This window comes from Chiloscyllium plagiosum, unplaced genomic scaffold (genome assembly GCF_037043375.1).
Source record: "Chiloscyllium plagiosum isolate Xiang-an unplaced genomic scaffold, Cpla_swu_hap1 HiC_scaffold_37, whole genome shotgun sequence".
In the NCBI taxonomy this organism is placed as follows: Eukaryota; Metazoa; Chordata; class Chondrichthyes; order Orectolobiformes; family Hemiscylliidae; genus Chiloscyllium; species Chiloscyllium plagiosum.
Window position 1 is genome coordinate 35,778,146 of NW_028270175.1, and position 16,901 is coordinate 35,795,046.

Below are 16,901 nucleotides of genomic sequence, written 5' to 3' on the forward strand. Positions count from 1 at the left end.
ATGAGTCTATGACTGTATAAGATATGATTTGGCCCAAGTGGACTGGGGCCAACTACTTGCAGATAAAGTGTGCCAGAGCAATGGGGGTCATTCAGGAAATACAGAACAAATAGGTTCCTGTAGAGACAATGGGTATGAACCAGACACCCTGGAGAACCAAGAGAGCTACCAAGAGTTCAATGTGCCATAATCTGAGGATAAGTACAGAAAATGTGGGGGGACCTTAAGAAAAGAAATTAGGAAGGCAAAGAGAGTGGATGAGAAAGCATTTGCAAACTAAAATGAAAAGGAAAGCCTAAAGATTTATTTTTAAATTACAAAGGCCAAATAGATAACTAGGGAAAGAGTAGGGCCTATGAAGAAACTATACCGATAATGTGCATATGGACACAGAACATGTGAGCTCTATCCTCAATGAGCACTTTACGATAGAGAAGGATGATGCAGGTGTAGACATCATTGTGGACTGTGAAAGATTAGCAGAAATCAACATAGAACAGTACAGCACAGTACAGGCCTTTCAGCCCTCTATGTTATGCTGGCCTTTTATCCTACTCTAAGATCAGTTAGAGAGGGAGGAGATGTGAGCAGGTTTAGTTACTTTAATATGGATAATTCTGTAGTCCTGGGTGAGACATATCCCAGACTGTACAGAGTGACAGAGTCATACAGCATGGAAATAGGCCCATTCGGCCCAACACGTCTATGCCAACCTGGTTTCTTGAACTGAACTTGTCCCATTTGCCATGTTTAGCCCATGTCCCTCCAAACCTTTCCTGTCCATGTAGCTGTCCAAATGTCCTTTAAATGTTATAATTTATACTTGCCTCTACCACTTCCACTGGGAGCTCAGTACATATATGCACCACCCTCTGTGTGGAAAAGTTACCCTTCAGGTCTCTTTTATATTTTTCCCCTCTCAAGTTCAACCCTTGCTGTCAAGTTTTGGACTCCCCTACTCTGGGAAAAAGACCTTGGCTATTCACCTTATCTTTGACCTTGTGATTTTGGAAACATTTATAAGGTCATCCCTCAGCCTCCTAAGCTCCAGGGAAATAATCCCAGCCTCTTCTTACAACTCAAACCTCCCCCAGTCTCTGAGCCATTGTTGTAAGTTGTTTTTGCACCCCTTCCAGTTTAATAACATCCTTCCTCTAGTAGGGTGACCAGAATTGTACAGAGTACTCCAATTGTGGCCTCATCAATGTCTTATACAGCCGTAACATGACATCTTAACTCCTATACTCACTGCTCTGACTATTGAAGGCAAGCTTACCAAATGCCCTCTTCACCAACCTACCTGTGACACCAGTTTCGAGGAATTATGAACCTGCACCCCCCTCTCTGTACAACAACACTCAGCATGGCCCTACCATTAACTGTGTAAGTCATGTCCTGGTTTGTCTTACCAAGGTGCAGCAGCTCACAATTATCTAAATTAAACTGCATCTGCCACTTCTCAGCCCTCTAGCTGAGTTGATCAAGATCCCATTGTACTCTCAGATAACTTTCTTCACTGTCCACTATACTATATTTTTGGTGTCATCCACAAACTTACCAACCATGCCTCCAATATTCTCATCCAAATTGTTTATATAAATCATGAACAATAGTGGACCCAGCACTGATCCTTGTGGCACACGGCTGGTTATAGTCTGAACAATCCTCTACCACCACCTCTGTCTCATACCGTCAAGCTCATTTTGTATCCAATTGGCTAGGTCTCCTGGATCCCATGTAATCTAACCTTACTAAGCAGTCTAAGGGCAGCACAGTGGCTCAGTGGTTAGCACTACTGTCTCACAGTTCCAGGGACCTGGGTTTGATTCCAGCCTTGGGTGACTATCTATGTGGAGTTTGCACATTCTCCCAAGTGTCTATGTGGGTTTCCTCTGGGTGCGCCGGTTTCCTTCCACAGATGTGCAGGTTAGGTGAATTGGCCATGCTAAATTGCCCACAGTGTCCATAGCGGGAATGGGTGTGGGTGGGTCCCTCTTCAGTGGTCTGGTGTGGACTTGGGTTAAATGTCCAGTTTCCACTCTGTAGGAATTATATGATTTTACAGTGTAGGAGGGAGGTGACAGTAATTTTCAATCCTTTCTAGGTTGCCCAGAGGACTGCTAATGTCCCATTATTGAGGTGAAGACTGAAAGATTGTTTGTTTGAGAAAAGTCATCCTTGGCTAAGGCAAATCATTAATCTCTCTTTAAAACTCCTGAAACAAAAATGAGAAAGTGCAGCTCACTGGAACGGATGGACAGATTGTGGTTTTATTTAATCAATGTTTCTATTATTGGTTTTCTTTTGAATGTTTCTTTTCCTGTCTGTCTAAACCCTGTTTAAAAAATCTTCCCATGTGTTTTTCCCCTGCTGTGCATTTGTACAACATAAAAATTGAAATTCATCACATTGCCTGACTCCCAATTGGGCAAATCTTTTCCTAAAACTTTTATCTCAGTACCCCTCCTTCCAACCATCTGAGAATGTTTAAGACTCCAACTTGGTGTTATCTAACATCTCTTTTTTTGATTTATTTCATTGGCTTTTTCCTGCTGTTTTCCAATCTGTCTGCTACATTATGAACTTTCAGACTTCCTCGAGATTTCTGAAGTGGGAGGCACTTTGGTTTCTTCAAAGTGACCAACAGTAGAAGCAATGCCTGTAGGCTGTACAGATAAGAGAAGTTTGATTTAGGATTACCACAGCACCTACATCTTAACATTCTCTTTGAAATTCCCCTCTGTCTATACAATAGCTCAGAAAGAAAAAGACTCTTAGAGAGACGCTAGTAACAGAAATATAAATGGATTTCTCACACTGTCACCTTCCAACAGTTTTCAGGAGATCGCTTTTATTAAGGGTCTGATATTCTTAACGCTTATCAATTATAGGCTACTTAAGTACTATCATCTACTATTAATTTAAATTGAGTATTGCCTGGAATTTCAAGAAACCAATTGTCTAACATTGCTCTGGGATAACACCTCATCAATAAATTTAAGATCTATAGAAACAAACATTAAAATTCAGGCAATTTATGGGAATAATGTGAATAATGCAAAATCCTCTTTGAGACAAACTCCTAAATGACAGTAATATATTATCTATTGACTTTTTTTATGAATCCTTGGTTTAGTCATGCTTTCTGTGAGACTGCCCTTTCATATATTCGGAAGCTTGTGTACACAGATGAGTCATGGTTCTCTGTAGACTACCTTATATTGAGTCAACCAAAAATTCTGATTACTAAAAGACAGATGTATACACTGCCTCATGTTGTGCCTGTACATCTGTGAGGCTATTAGATGGTGAAATGGGATTAACTAAATAATCTTTGGGTCACTGCACACAGAGGTAAATGAGGTTCATCCTTGCTTGAGTATGTGGTCTCGAAGTAATTTGAACTAGGGTGAACCTGCTGCAGAAACAGATGCAATGTGATATTATGGACCAGACTGAATGCCCTCAAAATATGTTCCCTAACATTTTCTTATTTTAAAGTCATTGCGTTCTGGATACAATTTGATTGGTCAAACTACCAGTATTGAGACAAAACACATTTTATCCATCCACTATAGTTAAAATACAACAGAAGAAATAAGAAATTGGAATAATAACACCTTTGGAAGACTTAACATAATAAGTGATCATTTAACTACTAAATAGTAACTGTTCCAAGATGGGAACATCTCATAAACATATTAAAATGGATTGCCTCAGAAAATTCTCAAGTCCAGAGGGAAAAACATCAAGAGAAAACTGTGTGTGTGAGAGAGAGAGAGTAGTAGAGAGCGGTGTACTGCAGCTTCTTAACCCAGCTTCAAAACCCCAGCAACTGCTGTGGAAAAACTAAAACTAAAAATTCTGGCTTTATGGGAGGTTGATCCCACCTATTCAGGCAGCTTCTATTGTTCCAACTTTAAAAAAAAACACAAGGCCTCACAAGCTGTTTACTTTATGGGATTTCTATAGAGGGCTCTTTATCGCTGACTTTAAAACTTTCTTCATAAAAAAGGATAACATACACCCCTTAAAGCCACAGCATCGTCATAGTGATCAGTGAAGAAATTGTCATATTATAATTCTGTCCTGATCGATTTACATTATTTTGCTTGGTGTCACTTTGTTTTTTGTTCCAATTATAGGATTTTGATTTTCTTATGGGTACGTTTCAAAATTCTGAAGTTGGCTGATCTCAATGGAGTAGCAAGTATTAAAACTTGCTCCACACCCAGAGAATAAAGAAAGTCAAGATTCAAGAAGGGTTCCAATCCTATTTGGTGATCTGAAGAGGCTGAATGAGGATCACATTAAGCTTAGCTGTGATGTGCCCTGCAACTTTAGACCTCTGACAGTTTAATTTAAGCACGAGGGTGGAAGTTATTATAACTGCTAGGTATCTTCAAAATAAAAAAATTCCTGAAACCTTGGGAGTGTTTTACAGAGGGGAAAATAGTATTTGTATAGTGTGTGATAAAAGTCTTAAAAATATCTCGCTCACTCCTGATAATGAGTTATATATGCAAATACATCAGCTAGTACACAAACAGCAAGATCCCATAAATATGCAACTGTATGAATTACTAATTGGATACATTATTTAATCCCTCCAGCATGCCCACCATTCAATAAGATAATGGTTTGTCTTTTGAATTCTCACTCTGATTTATTCTCAATGATATTTGATTCCCCTGCCTAACGAAAATCTATCAACCTCTGTCTTTAAAATATTCAATGACCTGCCATTTCCACCTCCTTCTGAGGCAAAGTTGCATTACCCTCTGAGAGAAAACAATTCTCCTAATCCCTGTCATATTCTGAAAGGGCGATGCGTACTTTTAAGACAGTGCCTCTTTGTTCTGAGCTGACCAACGAGAGGAAATATCCTTTCTACATTCACCTTGTCAAGACAACTCAGGATCTTGTACACTTCCATCAAGTCACCTCTCACTCTTCTAAACTCCAGCCCAGCCTGTCCACACATCCTCATAAAAGAACCCATTCATTCCAGGCATCAATCTTTTAAACCTCCTCTGAGTCACCTTCAATGCATTTGCATCTTTAAAAAAGGAGTCAAAAATGTGCGCCGTAGTCAGGAGGTGATTGCATCAATACCGGTATAACAGAAGAATAACATCCTGACTTTGTTGTTCAATTCTTCTCAAAATAAAGGCTAGCATCCCATTAGCCTTCTCCATTATGTGGTCTACCTGTGTACTAACCATTTTTTAACTCACAGGATAGCATTTAAGTTCATGAATAAATGATCTTACTTCCTTGGGAAAGAAGTGAATGTTGCCTGAAACACCACGCGAACTCCTTGCTTGTCAAGTGACACTGAATCCTTAATTTCAGCTTAAGCAAGCAGATGCACTTTCAACACAACATTAAAATACTGTGGATGAAGAAATTCTGAAATGGAAACTGAAAATGCTGGAAATACTCAGCAGCTGAAAATGTGTTGCTAGAAAAGCGCAGCAGGTCGGGTATCATCTGTGGAGTGAAGCTGATTTAGTCTTTCAGGTTAAAATGAGCTTTTATCCAAACGGCGCCTTCGATTTGGCTTCACTTGAAAGGAAAACATCTCTAACAATATGATATTTCACTCAAGTGTCTGCTAATATTATATACTTATAGATTGTGGTTTTGAGACTACAAACTTAATATACTCAGGCAAAAGCCTCTGCATATAATATAAAGGATCACAAATGAAAGTGTTTCACAGGAACAAGTGAATCTTAAAATGTTCTGTTTAAAGTTAGAAAATTTGTAGCAAATGACGTCAAAATGGAGAGATATAAATTGCAAACAGGCTGCAGAGAGCTGAAAGTATGCTACATAATGGGTTGCAGATAGCTGGGCTAGCTGTATAAGGAATGGTAGATGTTGGAGTATCTTGAATAGCAAATGATCAGCGGTTGGGGAATATTGCTCATTGAATGATACAGATTGATGTATATTACCAGAAAAGATACTACTGTTGACGTGACACCAGTTACATGATAGGAAAGACAGTGGTTATGTGCAACAATGATAGAATTTCACTAATACATGGCAGGAAAGATACTATTATTGGAGGATTTGTTTTTGCAAGTTTACCAAGCTGTTTACACTTGGTCCTATATTACAACACAGACATGTTGCTGGGCTTGACATTTGACCATTGATGGGAGGGAACTACAAAAACTGTGATTTTTTTTTCTCGGATGAAAGGAAGCTGTGAGCCAGAAGGTGAGGCATCAATCAACTCAAAATTAAACTGGAAATTCCTTGGATCATTTTCAACTTTTTTCTCCTTTTGTTTCCTTCCTGGGTGGGGTCCATCCAACACGCGATGTCCCTCAGGTGGGATCACAGGTGAGCGCCCCGGACCTCAGCTATCAATGTACATCTATCCTGTCTGTTTCTTTATGTGTTGATTTAACACTGTTAATGGTTCTGAGTACACTAGTAAATACATTGATACAGTCTGTTAATCAGTATACTGTAGATGCATTCCATTACAAACCAATGCTCCCAATTTGTCGTCTTATAATTGTATGGCTGTTGTTTGGTCATATACGTGAACATTTTTGAGCATCATGCGTGTCAACGCTTCAAGGGACAGATGTTTGTAGTTTAAGATTTGGCCAATGTAGCAAGTTTGGATAGAGCAGGTGGCCATTGACCTGGACTTAAAGAACGTGAGGACTGCAGATGCTGGAGAATCAAAGTTGGAAAAGTGTGGCACTGGAAAAGCACAACAAGTCAGGCAGCATCCGAGGAGCAGGAGAGTTGACGTTTTGCACACAAGCCATTCCTGATAAAGGGCTTATGTCCGAAACATCAACTCTCCTGCATCACAGATACTGCTGTGCTTTTCCAGTGCCATACTTTTTGATATTAACTTTGACTTCCCAAACTTTACAATGGCTATGGAGACTCGACAGTGAGTTATCCACAAGTGAGTGCTATCTGTTGGAGTGATCATGACAATAGTGCAACATAGCAGCAGAAGTAAACTATTTGGCCCATCAAATCTGCTTCACCGTTCAAAGAAGTCGTGGCTGATCTGACCACCCTCAATTGCTTTTCAGCCTTTTTCCCCCACACTTGATGTTCATGAATCAAATTTCCACCCCAATTCATGAAGTCATGATCAAGGATGGATTTTCTCATCCCTAACATTGAAGTACATTTAAGATATTCAAAACAGCCATCCTAGCTTTGATACCTATGCTGACCAAGGAAGCTAATTAACCCATGCACATTGTCCTTAATTTGGTTTCTTGGATAATTAATATGTTGCAAGCTGTTGGTTTGATTACAAGAAAGTTCGTCTGTAAATCCTATGTCCCCAAACAAGGGAAACCCCAATAACAATTGAAATGAAAACTGAGACAGGGCTTGTGGAGAGAAAACCAAAATCGACAATCCACCTTATTGAAGTTTTGTTACAACTGGAAAAGATGTAACAGACTTGAAGCAAACAGTGAGGAGGGAAAGTGAGAGGCAAGCCAAGAAATAAAGAAGTTCACGTCAGGGCAAAGGACAGGAAAGATTAAATGGCAAAAGCGAAGATGTATATGGTGAGCTAAGATAGTAACTGCATCAGTAAAGTAATGAGATTGACCTGGAGGATGTTTAAACATGAATAATAGAATCATCAGCAATAACAAACATAAACAAACTGATGACGATAAGCTACTTTGGGAATGTGAGGGATTTGAGCAGGTGAAAACTTAATGTCAAGAAGGTAAACATTCGAGGCACTAAATATCAAAGCTGAGCTGGTCAAAGGAACTTGCATGGAGCAATGAGCCTTAAAATGTGACCAGCCCTGACTAAAACCTATATGCAAGTGCTAAGCCTGAGACACTAGATAGAAAATAGAAACCTGGCTAAAGTAAGGTGCTTTTGTCACAATTCCTATAAGGGAGCGTCAAGTGTCATTTTTCAGCATTTTCCTTTTTGTGGGAATGCTGCATTGAATTCTGGTCTCCCTGCTACAGGAAAGATAGAGTCATAGAGTCATAGAGATGTACAGCATGGAAACAGACCCTTCGGTCTAACCCGTCCATGCCGACCAGATATCCCAACCCAATCTAGTCCCACCTGCCAGCACCCAGCACATATCCCTCCAAACCGTTCCTATTCATATACCCATCCAAATGTCTCTTAAATGTTGCAATTGTACCAGCCTCCACCACATCCTCTGGCAGCTCATTCCATACACATGCCACCCTCTACATGAAAATGTTGCCCCTTAGGTCTCTTTTATATCTTTCCCCTCTCACCCTAAACCTATGCCCTCTAGTTCTGGACTCCCCAACCCCAGGGAAAAGACTTTGCCTACTTATCATATCCATGCCCCTCATAATTTTGTAAACCTCCATAAGGTCACCCCTCAGTCTCCGACGCTCCAGGGAAAACAGCCCCAGCCTGTTCAGCCTCTCCCTGTAGCTCAGATCCTCCAACCCTGGCAACATCCTTGTAAATCTTTTCTGAACCCTTTCAAGTTTCACAACATCTTTCCGATAGGAAGGATACCAGAATTGCACGCAATATTCCAACAGTGGCCTAACCAATGTCCTGTACAGCCGCAACATGACCTCCCAACTCCTGTACTCAATACTCTGACCAATAAAGGAAAGCATACCAAACGCCTTCTTCACTATCATATCTACCTGCGACTCCACTTTCAAGGAGCTATGAACCTGCACTCCAAGGTCTCTTTGTTCAGCAACACTCCCTAGGACCTTACCATTAAGTGTATAAGTCCTGCTAAGATTTGCTTTCCCAAAATGCAACACCTCGCATTTATCTGAATTAAACTCCATCAGCCACTTCTCAGCCCATTGGCCCATCTGGTCAAGTTCCTGTTATAATCTGCGATAACTCTCTTCGCTGTCCACTACACCTCCAATTTTGGTGTCATCTGCAAACTTACTAACTGTTCCTCTTATGCTCGCATCCAAATCATTTATGGAAATGACAAAAAGTAGAGGGCTCAGCACTGATCCTTGTGGCACTCCACTGGTCACAGGCCTCCAGTCTGAAAAACAACCCTCCACCACCACCCTCTGTCTTCTACCTTTGAGCCAGTTCTGTATCCAAATGGCTAGTTCTCCCTGTATTCCATGAGATCTAACCTTGCTAATCAGTCTCCCATGGGGAACCTTATTGAACGCCTTACTGAAGTCCATATAGATCACATCTACTGCTCTGCCCTCATCAATCTTCTTTTTACCTCATCAAAAAACTCAATCAAGTTTGTGAGACTTGATTTCCCATGCACAAAGCCATGTTGACTATCCCGAATCCACCTTTCCAAATACATGTACATCCTGTCCCTCAGGAATCCCTCCAACAACTTGCCCACCACCGAGGTCAGGCTCACTGGTCTATAGTTCCCTGGCTTGTCCTTACCACCCTTCTTAAACAGTGGCACCACATTTGCCAACCTCCAGTCTTCCAGCACCTCACCTGTGACTATCGATGATACAAATATCTCAGCAAGAGGCCCAGCAATCACTTCTCTAGCTTCCTACAGAGTTCTCGGGTACACCTGATCAGATCCTGGGGATTTATCCACCTTTAACTGTTTCAAGACATCCAGCACTTCCTCCTCTGTAATCTGGACATTTTGCAAGATGTCACCATCTATTTCCCTACAGTCTATATCTTCTATATCCTTTTCCACAATAAATACTGATGCAAAATATTCATTTGGTATCTCCCCCATTTTCTGTGGCTCCACTCAAAGGCCGCCATGCTGATCTTTGAGGGGACCTATTCTCTCCCTAGTTACCCTTTTGTCTTCCCTAGTTACCCTTTTGTCCTTAATGTATTTGTAAAACCCTTTTGGATTCTCCTTAATTCTATTTGCCAAAGCTATCTCATGTCCCCCGTTTTGTCCTCCTGATTTCCCTCTTAAGTATACTCCTACTTTCTTTATACTCTTCTAAGGATTCACTCGATCTATCCTGCCTGTACCTGACATATGCTTCTCACTTTTTCTTAACCAAACCCTCAATTTCTTTTGTCATCCAGCATTCCCTATAGTTACCAGCCTACCCTTTCTTTTTCAGAGAAATATACTTTCTCTGGATTCTTGTTATCTCATTTCTGAAGGCTTCCCAATTTCCAGCCGTCCCTTTATCTACGAACATCCAATCAGCTTTAGAAAGTTCTTGCCTAATACTGTCAAAAAATTGGCCTTTCTCCAATTTAGAACTTCAAGTTTTAGATCTGGTCTATCCTTTTCCATCACTATTTTAAAACAAATAGAATTATGGTCACTGGCCCCAAAGTGCTCCCCCACTGACACCTCAGTCACCTGCCCTGCCTTATTTCCCAAGAGTAGGTCAAGTTTTGCACCTTCTCCAGTACACACATCCACATACTGAATCAGAAAATTGTCTTGTATACATTTATTCCTCTCCATCTAAACCTTTAACATTATAGCAGTCCCAGTTGATGTTTGGAAAGTTAAAATCCCCGACCATAACCACCCTATTATTCTTACAGATAACTGAGCTCTCCTTACAAGTTTGTTTCTCAATTTCCCTCTGACTATTGGGAGGTCTATAATACAATCGCAATAAGGTGATCATCCCTTTCTTCTTTCTCAGTTCCACCCAAATAACCTCCCTGGATGTATTTCTGGGAATATCCTCCCTCAGCACAGCTGTAATGCTATCCCTTATCAAAAATGTCACCCCCTCTCCTCTTTTGCCTCCCTTTCTATCCTTCCCATCACATTTGTATCCTGGAACATTCAGCTGCCAGTCCTGCCCATCCCTGAGCCATGTTTCCATAATTACTATGATATCCCAGTCCCATGTTCCTAACCATGCCCTGAGTTCATCTGCCTTCCCTGTTAGGCCCCTTGCATTGAAATAAATGCAGTTTAATTTATTAGTCCTACCTTGTCCCTGCCTGCCCTGACTGTTTGACTCACTTCTATTCTCAGCTGTACCCGCCTCAGACCGATCTCTTTCCTCACTATCTCCCTGGGTCCCACCCCCCCTTCTTCACTATCTCCCTGGGTCCCACCCCCCCACCTCACGAGTTTAAATCCTCCCGAGCAGTTCTAGCAAATTTCCCTGCCAGTATATTAGTCCCCTTCCAATTTAGGTGCAATCTGTCCTTCTTGTACAGGTCACTTCTACCTCAAAAGAAATTCCAATGATCCAAAAATGTGAATCCTTCTCCCACACACCAGCTCCTCAGCCATGCATTCATCTTCTCTATCCTCCTATTCCTGCCCTCACTAGCTCGTAGCACTGGGAGTAATCCAGATATTACTACCCTTGAGGACCTCCTTTTTAAATTTCTGCCTAACTCTCTGTAATCTTCCTTCAGAATCTCAACCTTTTCCCTTCCAATGTCGTTGGTTCCAATGTGGACAATGACCTCCTGCTGGCCCCTCTCCCCCGTAAGAACATTCTGTACCCTCTCTGAGACATCCTTGATCCTGGCACCAGGGAAACAACACACCATTCTGCTTTTTCTCTGCTGGCCTCAGAAACGTCTGTCTGTTCCTCGGACTATAGAATCCCCTAACACAATTGATCTCTTGGAAGCCGCCGTACCCCTCGTTGCATTAGAGCCAGTCTCAATACCAGAAACTTGGCTGTTCATGCTACGTTCCGCTGAGAATCCATCACCCCCTACATTTTCCAAAACAGCATACCTGTTTGAAATAGGATATCCACAAAAGACTCCTGCTCTAGCTGCCTACCTCTCTCACCCTTCCTGGAGTTAACCCATCTATGTGACTGTATTTGAGACTTTCCCCCCTTTCTATAACTGTCATCCATCACATACTGTTGCTGTTGCAAATTCCTCATAGCTTCTATTTGTCTCTCCAACCAATCCACTCAATCTGATAAGATTTGCATCCAACAGCATTTATGGCAGATATAATCTGCAGTAACCCTTAAACTCTCTTTAAACTCCCACATCTGACAAGAAGTACATATCACTGCAAAGGCCATTTTTGCTCCTTCACAATCTACAGACCCAGAAAATAACACCGTGTTATTCCTCTGCAAACACTGCCCCAGGTTAAATTAATAGCTTTGGCTTATATTTGAAGTTTAATCAAGAGATTCATCTCCAAAAACATTTAATCAAGAAAGAATTCACTATACTCACTACTGCAGCCTTTCTCTTGGACAGACTTAAAACAACAATTAACTTATCTGATTCTGTGCTGTGAACTTCGCCCAACAGTTGCTCCAAGATTAGTTGTGAATTTCACTGTTTGTTAATTTTCCCAGATGCACTCCGATGCCCAGCGAAACACGAATTCAAACAGCAAAGGCAGTAACTGTGCAGGTTTTCTCTTTCTCTCTCTCTCTCGCCTGCACTGTCCTCACCATGTGCTTCCTTTGTCTGCTCTTCTCCCTTTTAAACTGCTGTTGTTTTGACTTTTTTTTTCCAAAAGTTCCAAAACAATGCAACAGCATATAAAACAGTAACTGCTGCTCCTGGAATTCGAAGAAATCACCTCCAACATGTTGTGAAGCTTGAAATAGCTCAGAAAAGACTGACAAGGATGTTGCCAGGGTTGGAGGGTCTGAGCTATAGGGAGAGGCCGAATAGACTGAGGCTGTTTTCCCTGGAGTGTCAGAGGCTGAGGGATGACCTTACAGAGGTTTATAAAATCATGAGGGGCATGGATAGGGACAAGGTCTTTTTCCCAGGGTAGAGGAGTCCAAAAGTAGCGGGCATAGGTTTAAGATGAGAGGGGAAAGATTTAAAGGGACCTAAGAGGCAACTTTTTCATGCAGAGGGTGGTGCGTGTATGGAAAGAACAGCCAGAGGAAATGATGGAGGCTGGTACCATTACAACATTTAAAAGGCATCTGGATGGGTATACGAATAGGAAGGGTTGAGAGGAATATGGGCCAAATGCTTGCAAATGGGACTAGATTAATTTAGGATATCTCATTGGAATTGATAAATTGGACCGAAGGTTTATTTCCGTGCAGTACATCTCAATGACTCTATTTACATTGTGCCTATTTCTTTCACCCTCTACCATCCTGCTTCATTTCTGTCTTTCCCTTTGCATGGACCGCAGTTGAGATCTGTCCATCTCTAAATTGAGCCTATAGTTATACAAGAAGATTTTCAGTGCCACTGCAACTGCTGCATTATCCATTTCTCCAATTGTCGAAACAAGAATGAAGGCAGGAATTGCTAGATTAGCCTAACAGGATATTACAATCCTAATAGTGAATTAATTTGTGCCCAAGTTCAGTTAATAACAAATTGAGACCAACTGCATAATCTTAAGTGAACCATTAAGCATTCTTCATTTTTAGGCTGTAGGTATCAATTGTATAATGATTTTAAGAGAGAGGAAAGCTCGTTAAGAAGGGAGTTCCTTTTACACAACTGTTGATACACTGTATCGCTACATTATGCATGAGTGCGGGAGCTTACAGGTAAACTCATGGGGCTTTCACCAAATGCAAGAGAGTTAAAAAAGTTGGGGATAAAAAGTTGGGGATAGAGGGGTCAAAGCTCTACCTGTAGTGGAATTTGTAGGCTAGTTATCCCTTGTCTATTCTGAAGCCTTTATAGAGAGTTTTGCACAAGCTGGAGGAGGTCATAATGACTTATTCATCGTCTCCATTTAAGCATCATAGAATCCCTGTAGTGTGGAATCAGACCATTCAGCCCATTGTATCCACACTGACCCTCTGAAGAGCATCCCACCCAAACCCACCCTGTTACTGTTACACCATAACCCTGCATTTCCCGTGGCTAATCCATCTAGCCTGCACATGCCTGGGCAATTTAGCATGGCAAATCCACCTAACCTGCACAACTTTGGACTGTGGGAGGAAACCCAGAGGAAAGCCATACAGATAGTGATACAACATACAAATTCCAAACAGTCACTTGAGGCTGGAATCAGACCTGGGTCCCTAGTGCTGTTAGCTTCTGCATGCAACATTTTTTTCAAAAAGGACTTTCTTAATTCAAATGTTTCGGCTCCTGTCCCTGCCTGTGGCTTCTCCTAACATCCTCAGAGTAGCTCCAAAGATAAGATTCATGCAGAGAGTTACGTAGAGACTTAGCATGTTGTCTGAGTCTCGTCAGTTCAGCCTTCAATAAAATATTGTCCCGTCCTATTCTGTCTTATTACTTCCGTACTGTGACATGGAATTATAAATAGTGTTGTAGTGTTTGAAAAGTTGTTAGAAAGTTCTGTGATAACTTACTAATCTAATTTTACATCTGTCTTTAATTTGAGGCTTCTTAATTCTTTTGCTTGTTTTTTTGGTAGTTAATCTCTTCATCGGATTGAAAAATTGAATATGTTGGAGTTTGGTAAAAATCTGTAATGCTTCACCTTCAAGTATAAAACCCAGCTTGTTTTAATATTCCTCATAGCTCAGCTTTCTAAATCATGATTACTAACTATCAGGGATTAACGATTCATTTCTAGTGCACTGCAGGCAGCAAATAACCAAAACGAGGCAGAAATGAAAATTAAGCAAGCATTTCCGATCCTTTTGTTCATTGGTTATGAGAATATCAGACATGGGAGAAAAAAAGCAATTGAGTGTCAGCAGAGATAATTGAACAACAAATTTACTTGGTTAGTGGTGTAGGTAGGTAGTGCAGCACAATAATGATAATACTGGGCCAGCAACAACTAGAATCTCAGGGCTGGAGGTCATCCAAAACCCACAGTCATGTCTCCGAAAACAGATTTGAAGAATTCTCCTGTCTGCTTACCTCTTATGCTAGGGAGACCCTATCTAGGATTAGGTGATCAGCCAGATAGAGATTGACAAAACACAGCAGAATAACCTCTTTTGGTTTTTTTCTTAGCTGATCTCTCTGTTGGCCTAACCCTGTAGCCTATTTGAAACTAGGGGTGTTCTGTGTATGGGATCTTAAAATGGAAAACACAAATGGAAACCAATTGGGTGGTACAGTGGCTCTGTGATTAGCATTGTTGCCTCACAGACCCAGATTCGATTCCACCCTTCAGTGACTGTCTGTGTGGAGTTTGTACATTCTCCCTCTGTCTGCATGGGTTTCCTCCAGATGACCTGATTTCCTCTAGCAGTCTAAAGATACGCAGGTTAACTGGATTGGTTATGCCAACTTGCCCATGCTGCCCAGAGATATGTAGTTTAGGTGGACTAGTCATGGGAAATGCAGGGTTACAGGGAATCAGGTTAGTGGAGGATGGATCTGGATGGAAAACTCTTTGGAGGGTTGGTGCAGACTCAATGGGCTGAATGGCCTGCTTCAGCACTGTAGGGATTCTTTGAAGTTCTATGAATCTGCTGAGATGAACATGTCTCTTTGTCTTACAGCTGCGCAGAAAATGGGAATGGACATCGGAATAGTCATCAGCGGAAGATCAACCAACAAGAGGAGAGTTGCCAAAATCTTACTGATTTTACCGCTGCACGAGTGCCGAGCAACCTGGACATATTCACTGCATACAACGAGACCCTTCAGTGCTCCCATGAATGTGTCCGTGCGTCAATGCCAGTCTATGCTGACCAAGCCCTACACCCAACCACTGTTTATAAAACTACATTCAATGGAAACCGGTAAGACTATCACATTAACATTAAAATGAAAACATTTAATGACACTAAAGGATATGCCACTCACCTCAGGGAAACAAGAAAATCACCAGATAGGCATTGAGGTGTTTAACTAGCATATTTATAGTGGTGTCAGGATTAGGGAGGTTGGTGTTGGATCAATATTAACTTATTTTACCCTTTTCACTAGCATTGCCAAAGCATCAGAGGACCATTTTGTGCTTTGAGACAGAGAGACTTGGCAATGAGTGCCACCCTACTTCCTTCCCCAGGATAGATGAGAGTGCAGTGAAAGCAATAAGGCTTTCTGTATAAGAGCTAAGCCACGCCACACTCTAATTGAATGTTGCGTAGAGATCAAAAACATCAAGACAATTGTGGCATTAATTGTTTGGCACAGCAGCAATACAACATAAATTACAAACTTTAATCAATATCCACAGAAAAATAGCCCATTATATAAGATTACTACCAACAAATAGTTAGAACCAATGATGATAACCTTGTGATATTGATAGGACTGTCACTGGTTGGACAAAACTCTATCTTTACGGTTCTGTATGTTCCAGACAGCTGCCCTGTAGTAACTTCCTTTCAAATTATTTGCATAGCCAACTGGCAATTGCATAATCATGTTTGACAATTTGGGTCTTTTCCCACAGTTACTTTAGCACTATCCTGTGCAGATTTGCATAAATGATTTAAAAGGATAGCTGGACACCTCTGGATGTAACGTGAGAAACATGGGGACATCTGTTTGGTCTGTCAGTATAAGAGCCCAATATACAATAAATGTCTCCTATGTTAAATTGGGCATCACGGTGGCTCAGGGGTTAATACTGCTGCCTCACAACACTAGGGACCTGGGTTTGAATCTACACTCAGGTGACTGTGTGGAGTTTGCACATTCTCCCTGTGTCTGCACAGATTTCCCCCGGGTGCTCCGGTTTCCTCCCACAATCCAAAGACGCACAGGTTAGATGAATTGACTGTGTTAAATTGCCCATAGTGTCCAGGGATGTGCAGGCTAGGTAGGTTAGCCATGGGAAATGTAAGGTTACAGGGAGAGGGTAGAGGGGTGGGTCTGAGCAGCATGTTCTTTGGAGGGTTGGTGTGGACTGGATGGACCAAATAGCCTGCTTCCACACTGTAGGGGTTCTATGAAATGCAATGGAGCTAATTTGCCTTTTAACAAGCTCATTCTGATCAGTTGTATCAGGAAATACACAACTGAACTTACGTACTTTTTTTGAGATCTCACGTCCACTTATGGTTCTTGGCAGATAATAGTTTCCTTTCCTTATTAACATGCCTTGTTTCTTTCTTCCT

At 41.3% G+C, this 16,901-nt stretch overlaps 1 protein-coding gene across 3 annotated transcripts in view; it reads left to right on the forward strand.

The window, feature by feature from the left end:
- ajap1 (adherens junctions associated protein 1) overlaps nt 1-16,901 on the forward strand; it is a 316,781-nt gene that overhangs the window by 210,747 nt on the left and 89,133 nt on the right. For all 3 annotated transcript variants that reach the window (XR_015753488.1, XR_015753487.1, XM_087980585.1), the window contains exon 4: nt 15,333-15,575. Coding sequence is in view for 1 of the 3 variants with exons in the window: in XM_087980585.1 (XP_087836711.1) it covers nt 15,333-15,575 (243 nt within the window). In the remaining 2 variants the exon portion in view is untranslated. The remainder of the gene's footprint in view (nt 1-15,332; nt 15,576-16,901) is intronic.